Source organism: Epinephelus moara, chromosome 12 (assembly GCF_006386435.1).
Source record: "Epinephelus moara isolate mb chromosome 12, YSFRI_EMoa_1.0, whole genome shotgun sequence".
Lineage (NCBI taxonomy): Eukaryota > Metazoa > Chordata > Actinopteri > Perciformes > Serranidae > Epinephelus > Epinephelus moara.
Window position 1 is genome coordinate 13,897,404 of NC_065517.1, and position 13,722 is coordinate 13,911,125.

The window sequence follows — 13,722 nt, forward strand, 5'->3', positions numbered from 1 at the left end:
GTAATTGGATGAGTGTTATTCTCAAATCGCTTGGGAGCAGTTTCTTAATTTCAGCCATTTCTTCCTTTTTTTTCCACTTGATTTGAAATGAGAACATTTGATGACCGAGCAGAGAGGAAAACTGACCCCACAAACATCCCGCATCATCATCATCATCATCATCATCATCCTTCATGCATGTCCCCTGCATTTGTGCTGGGTTACACAGTTCTGCACTAAACATTGGGCATTATGACCACAACAGATTATATAACAATGATTCAGGAGGTATAAACTCTCAGCTTCCATGTCCAAACTGCAGCACAAGAACAAGTGCCTCCAAACAGCAGTAAACTGGTTTAAGACTGCTCTTAGTTTGGAAATAACTTAACGTAACTTAAAGACAATTTCATATTGAAAGAGTGGTTGAGCGAAAGAGATTGCTATTTGTTCTAAGTCTGTAACCCATTGTAACTCAGTGAGGCTTTCAATGAGGCTGGTTAAAATGTGCTCAACTAAAAGACAGGATAAACATGTCAAGAATTAAAAAATGAAACTGATAATCTGCAAGCCTAATATCATGATGTTGGCTTCTGTGTTAAGAACTCCACATTGCACTCCTGTACAGGTTTATCTGTGGGTGTGTTTTTTTTTTATCTTGAAAGGGCAGCGCACGTGTTTGCCGTAGTTTTGGCTCACAGACGCTCTTTGGGTTCACCTCTGTGCAGCTGAAATGACTCTGTTTCATTTTCCTTTATTCTGTAAATGAAATTGAGTTTCTGTAAGTGGCATTTTCTTTGTTAATTAAACCCAGACACCTCTGCTGCTCAGGTTAATTATTCCAATCAAAGTTAAAACACGAAACATGTCTCTTACTTACTCGCTTACAGACAAGATGTTTCCAGGGAAACTTCTGAAATCACTCACTATTATCAATCAACCTCTATATAATTTTTTCTGTCTTTGTTTTTGAGACTTCTAAAACCTTATATCATGGAGTCAAATTATCTTACAACACAACAGTGAACAAGCAATGTCACTGTACAAACCACGGTTACTGTCATCTCTTGATCATGACAAAAACTGTGTACTATTGTTTTGACAGATTACTTTAAGAATTCCACATATGCTATAGTGGGGGAGAAAAAAAAAAAAAAATCAAATTATTACAGTTTTTCCTCAACCACTGGGACACGCTTAATAAAACTGGAAGCCACCTGATCTTAATCATCACCATCGCAACACAGTAGGAATCTTTTCTTGCAAATATGTTCAACACTTTTTCATTGGTTTCATACATTTTTTCATTCTTATCAAAACAGTTGACGCAGATCTTGTATGAATCTCTGGTGTACCTGTATGAAACTCTACAGAGGATGCCACCTCTGTGTTGCTATTTGCAAGCATTGAACAAAGACGCCAAGGACACATAGCAAGGCTGTTATCTCTAGTAAAATCATCTTTGGAGAAAAGAAAAAAAAATCATGCTTTGATATACTTGCTAGCCCTTTTCGGCACATACTTTACAGTTTTTCTCGTCTGCTTGAAAACATTTGTCCATTCAGAAATTACATTTTCAAAACAGTTCACACACACTTCTGCACAAAAGAACCAGTAAAGAATGTCAAACTTAGACATACTCAGAAAGATTTTTTCTATTGTACTCAATCAGCCTTCTTGTTTTCATACTTTTCAAACTCAAAAAAGCTAAATGGTCTCTTCCTCTCCTTACATGCCCTTTCCCTCTTTGATCCATGATTGAAAATAGCAACACAAAGGTGGCATCCTTTACAGATGGATAATGACTGATGGCTGGCTCAAGAGTTGTGCAAAGGAGTTTCATGCAGATGCATCATAGATCATAATTCATTTCAAGTCATTTCTATCAGCTGTGAAAAGATGTCTTTTGTTTCCCAAAGTTAATCTAATAGAGTTCGGGGGGTCTTTCTACAAGATCAGTGTCAACTGTTTTAATAAAAGGGTGTGAAAAATGTGTGAAAACAATTAATATGTATGAACACATTTGCAAGAGAAGGTGACGATGAAGAGCAAGTGGCTCCCTGTTTGATTATGTGTCTCAGTGATTGAGAGAAACTGTAACTATACAGCAAAAATTAAGGTTTAACTGGTTCATACTGATAGCTGTATTTTGTATTTTGTTGTCCATTGTGTATTGATTGAAAGAATATTTTAATTTGACCACATGTTGTGTTGCTTGATGGAAATATTTGCTTTTGTTGCATGTTTGTAATGTTGTGAGTGTCACAAAATGCGTCATTTTGGCCAGCAACTTTGACTCAACTCAATGATGCAAGCAGAACAGAAGTTCACCTGGAAGTTGGGCAGGACTTTAGCTCTCTATATCAACGAGACAGACTATTATTTTGAGAGGAATACAACTTTATGATGGTGTGGAGCTCTGCCTGTGTGTGTGTGTTTACCTCGATCAATACCTCATACATTTAAATCTAAATATATGACTACAAAGTGACCGGGCAGACAGTGACAGATGACTCTCCTTCCTGAGTATGAATATGGATGATGTTGGTACAGCGGCAGAATCTGACTCTGTGGTTTACTTATTGATCGCTGCTCTATAGATGGAGATCAAAGGTATTTAATATCAGCAGAAACAACTGTTGACTTGATGCATTGGAGGAGGAGGAGGAGGAGGAGACAGGTGAGAAAATGAGATGAAAAGAAATAAAAGGACAGATGGTGTGAGGAGAGGAGAGGAGTCAGGTAAGGTGATAAAAGAGGGGATGGTGGCAGGAGAGGAGAAATGGGAAAGGGGGAGATGGGAAGGGATCAGAGGACAGACGAGGAAAGGAGGTGATTGGTGGAGGAAAGATGGGAGGGAGTGTGTGAAGAGACAAAGGAAGATTAGAGGAGACAAGGGAAGGTAAAAGGAAAGACAATAAAATGAGAGAAGAAGAAAAGAGGAGAGGAGGGGAGTAAAAGGAGGAGGTCACATGTGAGGAAAGGAGAGGCGAAAGGAGAGAGGAAGTATGAGTAGTGTGGGAGGAAGATGAGGAGACGGGGAGGTAGAACAGAGGAAAAAGAAAAGAACAGTAATAGTAAAGAAAGACAGACAGAAGTGAACGAGAGGTAGACAGAGACGGTAGAAAAAGAGAAGAGGGAAAGGGTTGTAAAAGAGGAGACAAGGAGAGGAGGTGTAAAGAGCAATAAAGGTAAGAGGATGTGAAAGGCGAGGTGAGGCCAGGAGGAAATGGGAAGAGAAAAGATGTGAAAAGGTTCAAGGAGAGAAATCACAAAAGGGTGATAAGATGGGAAGACAGGGAGGTGTAAAGAGACAGGAGGAGAGAAGAAAAACAATGTAAGAGAAAAAGGAGAGAAAAGGTGTGAAGAGAGAGCTGGTGAGGAAAGGAGGAGAGTACTGGAAGGAGAGACAGCAAGGTGGCAGGAAGTGGGATGAGGAAGGGGCAAGGAGGACTCAAATAAGATGAGACAGTAGAAGACAGAGATGAGAATAGAAAGAGGCGAAGAGGTGAAAGGAGAGGATACAAAAGGAGGGAAGAGAAAGGTGTGTGAAAGAAGAGAAAAAGAGGATGTGTCTAGACAGCTGAATGAAAAGTAAAAGGAGAGAAATGATGAGAAAAATGAAGTGAGGTGGCGAGAGGGCAAGAGCAAATAAGAGGAGAGAGGACTTGATGAGAGGGGAGATAAAAGAGGTGGTAAATCACTAGTTTCATCATGATGCGATATCATATGGATTCATTGGACAATGATACGATATTTGACGATATTACAAAGTCTGCAACGATACGATTTTAATGCAATGCGGGCCTGTGATCGATATGTACAACTAATGTTGCTGTGTTGCTGCAAGAAGTCCAGGCATGCCTTCTTTTATCTTGTAACGACATTGTTTACATATGGCATGTGCTTTGTCTGTTGACCCCTATTTTCTCCAAAATCTAAAGTATTTCCACACAAATAACGTTATCGTCATCATCTTTCTCTTGGCTGCTTGCCATAGTCGGCCTGCTGCTGTTCAAGGTGACACAGAATTTCAAAATAAAGGTGTAAACTAAAGATGATGAAATGGATCGATGTTTTCACTTTGCATCAATGTTCCTGGGTTGTTGATCAATATATCGATGCAGACTGATGTATCATTACACCCCAAGTATAGAGGGAACCAATGAAAAAGAAAGGAGGAGGTGAATAAAGACGTAAGAAAAGAGGAAAGGAAACATCAGATGAAGGCCAAAAAGAAGGTGAGAGGAGATGTGAGGGGAGGTAAGGACAGAGACGGAAGAAAGGTGAGAAAAGGGAGGATAAGCTGTCAAGCAGTAAAGAGTGGTGTGAGGAGGAGAGGAAGAGGAAGGCGGACGAAGAGCAGAAACAAACAGAGGAGAGCAGAGGGGAGTGGCGGGGTGAAGGAGAGAGTGCAGCACTTATTTCTTAATGAGAGGCAATCAGACCGACAGCTATTTTCTCCCATGGTGCTATTTCACCTCGACCACTGGAGTCATCTCAAACACACACACACACACACACACACTCACACTTTTTGTAGTGCAGTGAAGTGCTCCATATTTTTGAAGTGGCTTTGCTGAAGTTACTGACACTCATGATCCCATTCACACACAAGTATAACGCTTACACACACACATGATCACACACACACCCTTCTTCAAGGTTAGACATGAAAAGTGATCTGAATTACGTAGGATTTAACAGTAAAGCTACACACACACACACACACACACACACACACACACACACACACACACACACACAGATGTCAGAGCGGGGCTGGGATCTACCTGTTTGATCCTCTGCAGCAGAGGCGGCAGCCAGTCCTTGTTGACCTCACAGTGGCTGTCCAGGAAGGTGAGGACCCCGGCCCTCGCAGCGTCGGCCCCGCGCACTCTGGACCTGATCAGACCTGATGCACAAACAGAAATATGTTTTGGAGTGCTTATTACACACATAAAAAAATTATTCCCTTTGTAATATTCTGCTTCTCATTTTGACAAACAGCTCCACATATTTCCCGCATCTGTTTGAACTTATGTCACAATAATGTTCAGTTCTCGAGGCCTTGTGAACAACTGTTGACATTTATAAAGCAATTGCAACAGTTCTTATCTCATAAGGGACTCAATAACAATATCTTATGAAAGAGTCACACTATATATCATCATGTAAAACGAATCGAAATGTATCATTTGTTTTGATTGACATAAAAACATGTAGCATCTTCTGGTAGTAGCATCCTCCTTTGATAAGCAGATAAACATGAGGCAGTAGACCAGCACAGTACGCTGCTCGTTGTGCTACAAAAATAGAACAAACAGCTTTGATTTTACTTTTTTTTATGACAGCTATGTATTTTAAAGTTTTTCCACTGAGGTTTTGAACAGTTTCTAAAAGAACAATTTTAGTCTGTTTTAAATTAAATTGAACTTTCCGCTGTTTTCGCTGACTCCCACAGGGTGATCTATAGTGTACTGGATAGCACTGCCAAGAAATTGTACAGAGATTATGTGATGTCATTTGTAATGAACACAAATTATAAATACAGTTGTCACAAGTCCGCACTATGATTCGGAAACACCAGATGGCACATGATTGTTTATTGTCCAAGTTTATCAGAACAGCAACAGACTGCAGGTGCAAATTTGGACTTCCTGTCTTCAGTGGCTCTTTTGTGACAAGTTACCATATTAGTGAGGAAATTCTCTGTGATTTGCATTGTGATGTTCTTCTCCTCTAATTAATCTTTTATGGTCTATTATAATTTTTCTGTAGGAATCAAAGAAATGTGAAAACGGAGAAAGAGGAACTATACATCGGTGAAAGTGTAAGGCCATTTACCACCGAAAATCAATTCATAATAAAAATTCAACAACTAATGCATCTGCTATTACTACTACTCCTAATCATCATCATCATTCTCTGAATAAAAATCAACATTATAATTAATGTAACAATCTTGTAAAATTATAATTTTTGTTTAAGTTTACATGCAGCCAATGATAGAAGAAGTAATCTCATTATGTACTGGAGCAAAATCAGCAATACCGCTCTGTCAAAATACTTCCTCAGAAGTAAAAGTCCTGCATTCCTAACTGAACTTCAGTACAGAAATATCATCAGCTAAATTTACTTAAAGTATAAAAAAACAATTTCCAACTATGCAGGCAAAATTGCTCTGTCGGAGATCTGTTGTTGTATATTCTACCATTGGATAATAATTACTGTGTTGCATTACTATCTAAACAGCATTTACATGTGGTAGGTGACTGATGTGGAGCTGATTCTATTTCATGTATTACTGTGTGGTTTAATATGCTATGGCAATGGTTCCCAACTGGTCCAGCCATGGGGTCCAGATTTCTCCTTAGTCGTTAGTTTAAGGCCCAGACAGTTTAATATATTCAGCATCATACTTGCGCTTGACCATGTTGGAGCCTATCCCAGCTGACATTGGGTGAGAGGCAGGGTACACCCTGGACAGGTCACCAGACTATCACAGGGCTGACACATAGAGACAGACAACCATTCACACTCACATTCACACCTACGCATAATTTAGAGTCACCAATTAACCTGCATGTCTTTGGACTGTGGGAGGAAGCCGGAGCACCTGGAGAAAACCCACACCTACACGTGGAGAACACGCAGAGTTTGCACAGTAGGGTTCCCCCATCCTGGGTTGGAACCAGGAACCACTGCACCACCGTGCTGCCGTGTTTATGCACAGTATTTGTGTAAATTTGATAATTTACTTTCCACCCCTGCATGCAGCTTGTTTTGTGATAGCTGACTAGAGTTGCAGGTTTGAATCCCTCTTCTGACAAGTAGTCTTGATTCTTGTTAACTCTCCCAGTGACTCATTATCCTTAATACACTGCATGCATACATACATTCATCCATATTTTAACACCAAACCTTGCAGTATCCATATAGAACACATGCACTCTGATACAGCTGAAATCCAACATAGAGCCCCAGAGCGGTCAGAGCTGCTCTCTGCTGAATTGAAATGCTCCTCTTTGCCTGCTGAAATTGATTCTTTTCAGAGCGGCAGATCGGATAAGACAGTATATATTCAACTTTCACGCTCTTGAGCTGTGACTATCAGTTACACACACACACATACACACACACCCTCCAACCTCCTCCCACACACGCAGACATACACAGAATACTTTTAGACACTGGAAGGGCATGGAACCCTTCACCTTGGTATTGTTAGTGCCTTGCTCTTCCGATTGACATCCCCTATCTCTCTCCCTCGCTCACTTTCCCTCTCGCTGGCTCTCTCTCACAGTCAGTCAGCAAAAGGGAAAATCGATGCAGGGCTCTTAGAGGCCCTGTCAGACATGGACACAACCTTTTAACAGGCCCATCACACTCTGCATGTGTGTGTGTTAGAGGAAAGGTTTCTGTGTGTGTGTGCGTGTGTCTGTGTGTGTATGAAAGAGAGAGGAAGGGAGTGCAGCCAACACACACATTCTCTCTTCTTCACGAAGAGAGAATGTGTGTGTTGGCTGGTTGTGTTGTAGAAAGACAGAGAAAGACAGAGTGCGTGTGTGAGTGCGTGCGTGTGTGTGTGTGTGTGTGTATGTGTGTGTGTGGGTTTAAATGAGCCTGTTAGGGAGGTCTCCCTGATGGGGGCCAGTGTTCTCCTCTATTTGGACTAAATGGTCTAATCAATACTCCCTGACATGGAGATGTACACTGTGTGCGTGTGTGTGCGCGCGCCTTTTTGAGTGTGTTGGACAACGATGTGTACACACGTGCACAAGGCTGGTTGTGCAATACTGTGTGTTTGTGTGTAACTGTGCACTGGGCCCGTTGTGAGTGTGTGTGTGTGTGTGTCGGTGACATTGTACGAGGGGCCGTGAAGTTTCACGCTGCACTGTTAGGCCGAGGCTCAGCCAATTAAAAATCCCATTTCATCCTCAATAAGGCTTTATTTTCTGGATGGATGGACACAAGCGCACACATACACACACAAACTGGACCCACATGCAAGCATGCACACAGATACACGGGCACACTCACACAAGTGGACATTTACTCAGATACACACACACACACACACACACACACACATACACACAGCGCAGGACAGGCTGACATTGTACAAGAGAGAGTTAATATACACTGATGACTCTTAACTGTCCCTACCTATCACACCTTTGTGCATGAGTGTGTGTGTGTGCGTGTGTGTGTTACTGTACTATTGCATGCTTGTGAGGACAAATTTGTTTTAGACCTACCCTGCATAAAGTAGTTAGGTATGTTCAACTCGCTGTTCCCGAAAGTAACACAAATTGTCAGTACTAACACCGGAAAGGTGTCGATTTTGTTCAGCAATCCATCAAGCACTTTGTTTGAATCACAGCAAAGCCTTTAAGTCTTGGTTTGAGGATTAAAGGAATAGTCCACCAAGACTCTTTGAACAAGTACTCACTGACTGAATTTGAAGTTTTGTAGGTGGCTCCTTAATTGGATGATGGCAGTTATAATGGATTTTAAGTTGTGACCTAGACTCACATCATAAAAAAATTATCTTTATGCTCCAAGCTGATTAGTATGCTCCAAACACATCTTTACACAAAGACATAGACAAACATAGACTACTTCTGGGTTGCCAAGCAGCCTCCTCATAGCTTTAAAGCTCTGCTGGTATAGCATATTTATTAGCAAAGCGACAGTTGTTTGGAACAAAATGCAGATGGACAGCAGAGAGAAGACTCCTCTAGGAAACTGATTGGGGATGCAACAGCTTGAATTGAAATTATTTAAACAAAAGTTTTTTGTTTTTTTTTAATCTACAATTACTGTCTCATGTTTGTATGCCTCCATGAACACTTCAGTTTGCAGTTACTGTTTACATCCGTGTCTGTCCAAACTCATATGTAGTCATGACAGCTGACAATCAAATATGAATGATGCTACAAAGCAGCTACATATTCTAAAACATGGATGCTTCACACACACCTTTAACCCAACACCTCAGGAGATCTATACAATGGCGTTAAATAATGGCAAGAAAAGAGTTTTTGCAGAACATTATGATGTCACAGTGAAGATGACCTTCGACCTTTTGGATATAAAATGTCATCATTTTATTCTATTAGACATTTGTGTGAAATTGTTGGCATAATTAGAATATGAGTTATTCAGTTATGGCCAAAAACATGTTTTGTGATTTCACAGTGACCACTGACCACCAAAATCTAATCAGTTCATTGTTGAGTCCAAGTGGACAGTTATGCCAAATTTAAAGACATTCCCTCAAGGAGTTCTTAAGATATAACATTCACAAGAATGGGACAGACAGATGAACATTTCAGAAACATAGGGCCTCAGGCCATGGATGTCACTGGGGTGGAGGTTTAAAAAACACAGCTATTCCGAAGCTGTAGGACTCTTTTTACTGAATGTACTTAGAAAAAAAATCGCAAAACCAGACGTTCTGGTGGGGAAAAAGAGATAAAGACCTAAAGGTCCCAGTAGGTTTTGAGTTGAGACAGACAGCAAACAGATAAACACGCACATGAAACACAAACATACATAGTCAGTGGATTTGTAAGATACAATGACTTGGGCATTTGTACAGTTGGTGCAGCGGCTATTTGTGGCAAATAATTCTGAACTACAAAAACTCTCCAGCCTTCAAACAAATACAGCAATGCAGAATTCACTCTAGTTAGTCTGAAAAATGGACTGTATGCAACTCTGAAATCAAAAAGTAGCCATGTCCTAAAACGAATCCTGCTTTATCATGTATTTTACTCCAAATGGGACCATAATTTACAAAATGATTATAATATTGTTTTGAGGAGGACTTCAAACTAGCAATTGAAATCACAAACTCATTAATAAAATGTTTACTGAGCTAATAAATAAAGTGAGAAGTTGGGCCATTTTCCCATAGCCTTAAATGCAATACAATTGTACTTCTTTTTACAACTAGTGTAGTCGCCCTCTGATGGCCTTTAGAAAGAATGCAGGTTTTTGGCACTTCAGCACTGGCTTCACTTTTCAGACCCGGAGGTTGCCGCTTTATCTAAACTAGATTTGGCTTACGGCCCTGACACACCAAACTGACTTCAGACAACAAGCGGCAACAAAGGCCCCCCTACTACATCGCCTGATTTGGCTTGGTCTCGGCCAACAAAGTTGCACATGAACACACTGCAAGGACTACAGCCAACAGTCAACTAACTTGTATGTTCTGTACCTATGTAAGGAGAAATAACTTTCAACACCAGCAGATAGTAGTTGTCTGTAATTCTAATTCAAGATGGGAAACCAGAAGACAGTCTTGACGCTAGTTAGCCATTTAGCACATTAACAACACAATCCAATATTGAAAGAACAAAGCATATTTATCGTGCCCCAGTGAATAATAACACAAACTATCACAAAACGTTTCTGCTAAAGAGCTCAATGGCTCAAGAAAAATAATCTTATGTAACAAGTTTGTTTTGGTCTCACTTTAGCTATTTGTTTTCATTCCTGACTTCTGTTTCTCTTCTCGTACGCTGAGCTGAACTGCCAGTCAGAGTGATTTTATTCACCGATGGGCTCCAAAACCACAGATTCAACATGTTGAATCAGGGGCTGACAGGGTCCAATGAGGGCCAACTGTGCAGGACTCACCACACCAAGGAGGGCGGCAGACGCTCTCCAACAGGCCAACTTTGAGCGGCCGCTGACCATCGGCTTGGTGTGTCAGGGCCTTTAGGCTAATGTTAGGAGTTGCATTATGCCTGTGATGGTCCTCACAAGTATAGGAAGTAAGTGCTTATGTGTGCGTGTGTGTGTTAGACAAGACATATAGTATCAGCCTAGTGAGTTTTTATGGGCATTAAAAAGACAATCAAGTCAGAAGGCCTGAAGCAATAAACTATTAACTAGCCGAACTGATGAACCCTGCCTGTGTGCGTGTGTGTGTGTGTGTGTGTGTGTCTGTGTGTCTGTGTGTGTATCTGTGTGTTTGCCAGTGTGTGATCAGCATGACTGTGCTATAATGAAATCCTTCAGTGACAGCATGTAGGACAAGTGTTCCTGTTGTTAAAGAGAGAGAGGCAGACGGCGAGGTGAGTGAGAGGATGGGAATGACTATGAAATACCCAGAACAAAGAGAAAGAAAGAAAATATGAGAAAGACAAAGAAAGTATGAGACATGCAGAGAGGAAGAAAGAAAGGTCCTTGCAGAAACAAGAGAGATATTAGTGAAGCAAGACTCGTACTTTGAGTGTTCCTGTGCAGTAATCTGAGTTCAAATGGCACTGCTCTCAGCGAGTCGACAACAAGCACGTTAGAAGTGGTTTCTAAGTGTTTTCTACTTTAGTTTGCCCCAGTGAGAACGGTGCTATTTGAACTCAGGCGGCATCAAAATAACAGCAATGAGGCATCTGAAAATGTCTTTGTCTTCTTGCAGGAGAACTCTGCAGAGGTTAGTTCAGAGTGGGATGGTAATCCGAACCATCCAGAGAAGATGACGCTCAAATGGAAGGGTTACTCTGAAGGTTTAAGTGTAGGTGTGTCCACACTCGTACTTTAGACCTGGATCACAACGACAGCTTTGAACTTGAAAGCCAAAGTTATTAGCTGAAATGGCTTTAAGCGTCTGTGTTTCCACAGGATATAAAAGACTGTTGGTCTGGTACTTATGTTCACTTGAATGAAGAAGTTCAGCTCCGGCAATTACAGAGCTGTCAGAAAGTTTGGAACACTGTGATGCATGTTCTGTAGGTAAATCTTATGTTTCAGTGGTAACTAACAGGTTTCAAAAAGAGCTTTTATTGTACCAGTGGGTTTTCATGTTCTTTATGTCCACGTCAAATATGACAAGAAAAAAGGGTCATGCAGTCAGAGATGGGGACTACATCCAGGTGCTACTTCAGCCAGAGGTGAAATATATATATTTTTAAATGTTAACACGAAATCTACAAAGGCTGACTTTATATACAGTACATAAGTTATTTGCACTCTTACGTTAGGGTTGCCTTTCCACATATATTTAAACCTACCAATGAGAAAATGTGTTGAAACAGTCCCTGCTGGCCACTGCACCATCAAGTGACAAAAACCTATACCTTCCAAAAAAGGAGGACCACAAAGATTACTGTAAATGGATAAAAAAGTTTCACTTCTGAAGGATTACATTTTTATATCTTGCAGAATTAATTGAAACCAAGATTTATGAGGGAAGTGGAGAAACACTTAACCTTTATGGTAGGTCTTAGTAAATGGCTAAAAAAAGATCTTAGTTAGGCTGTTTTCTAACCTTTTAACACTCAACTTACTTTTAGGGATGGTCTGGCTAATCGAAAAGTTTTCATAGATTTATTACAGAATTTCTTACAAAAAAGGTGAAAAATTAAGTAGTCCTCCTATATTCAAAGCAGCTGCCATTCATATAATTTGTTGTACCTGGATTATTTTTACAACAGTGCATTCTTTTTGAAAATGACTACAATGACCAAAAAGGTCTTTGAGTCTTCAACTGTTGCATAAAGTCAGAAGTGTAACATAATTGTGATTGGCCCCATCTTTTCTTGGGGTCTCGTCTCATCCCAAACAAAAATGCACGCACACAAGCAGGGGTTAAATTGGCCGGCACATAGGCTCTATTTGGGCAGCCCACCCAGGTGAATAAAGTCCGAATTCCATTTTTTTTTCCAGAGGGCTGGTGGCCAGCGGCAGCACTGTGTCTAACCTGTGTAATGGCAGCAACAGAAAGTCTGCTGATCCAGCCATCCGGGATTAGACACCCTCCAAGGTTTGCACTCTAGGTAAGACTTAAATACACCGGTGCCGAATGGAGTGCATCAAAACAGCCGCCCCTATTACTGAAGTGAAGTGCATCCCTACCATCCTGCAAACCAGCCTCTAATCAGCCCCATGGACAGCAGCCGAAGTGCCAAATTATTTAACAATAAACTAACAGCCTGCCACGGAATTAAACCACCACAGCTGGTTTCTCCAAGCAGCAAAAAATCACCTTCATACATGGGATCCTGACAGCTTCTAGGCCCCAGCGCTCTGCACTTGTTGCACCATTGATGTTTACATCATTGCATAAAGTATGTTTATTAAAAATTGGAAATGTTGGGCAGTGGAATATTAGTGGATTAACACACCTGAAATCATCCACCTGCCTGTTTTAAATAACAACTTAACTTTCTGCGAGTCCTGAACATCAAATCGTACTTTCAACTCACAACGAAGAATCATGTGCAGCGGAGTAATAGTCCCTCAACCATGTATTTAGTTCTCAAAATGTTCACGACCCCATCACATCGTCAAGCTGCCATGTTAATTCATGTATTGCATTCATTTGTATTCTATATTTAAGAGCATGGAGGCTGCTCCAAATGGATTACATAGAAAAATGATGTGCATAGCCATGACGCACAACTGTATTAAAAACTAAAATGAGGGACATCATCCATATTTAGTGTGATTGAGGCATTCACTCTCACTGGTTGTCGTTCATGCATTTTGCCGCTTTTATGCAGCTTTTCTGGCATTTTACGAAGTAAGAAGTCACATTTTAGGTTGTGGTCTTTTGCTTTTGAATTCGTGGTATATTTGGTTTTCAGCTGATGGAAGACATTTTCTGTTCAGTAACATTTCTTTTATGACAGTCTGCGTCTCTCCCTGCCTCTCTGTGGCTCTATTTCAGTAGCAGCTCCTGTCACTTCAATTCACTTCAGGTCATTTCAGTTCTGCAGCTCCATA

At 40.7% G+C, this 13,722-nt stretch overlaps 1 protein-coding gene across 1 annotated transcript in view; it reads right to left on the reverse strand.

Moving 5' to 3' along the window:
- Positions 1 to 13,722, reverse strand: part of galnt14 (UDP-N-acetyl-alpha-D-galactosamine:polypeptide N-acetylgalactosaminyltransferase 14 (GalNAc-T14)) — a 196,716-nt gene that overhangs the window by 43,792 nt on the left and 139,202 nt on the right. Inside the window, exon 6 of the mRNA XM_050058286.1 lies at positions 4,773 to 4,894. Coding sequence (XP_049914243.1) covers positions 4,773 to 4,894 — 122 coding nt within the window. The remainder of the gene's footprint in view (positions 1 to 4,772; positions 4,895 to 13,722) is intronic.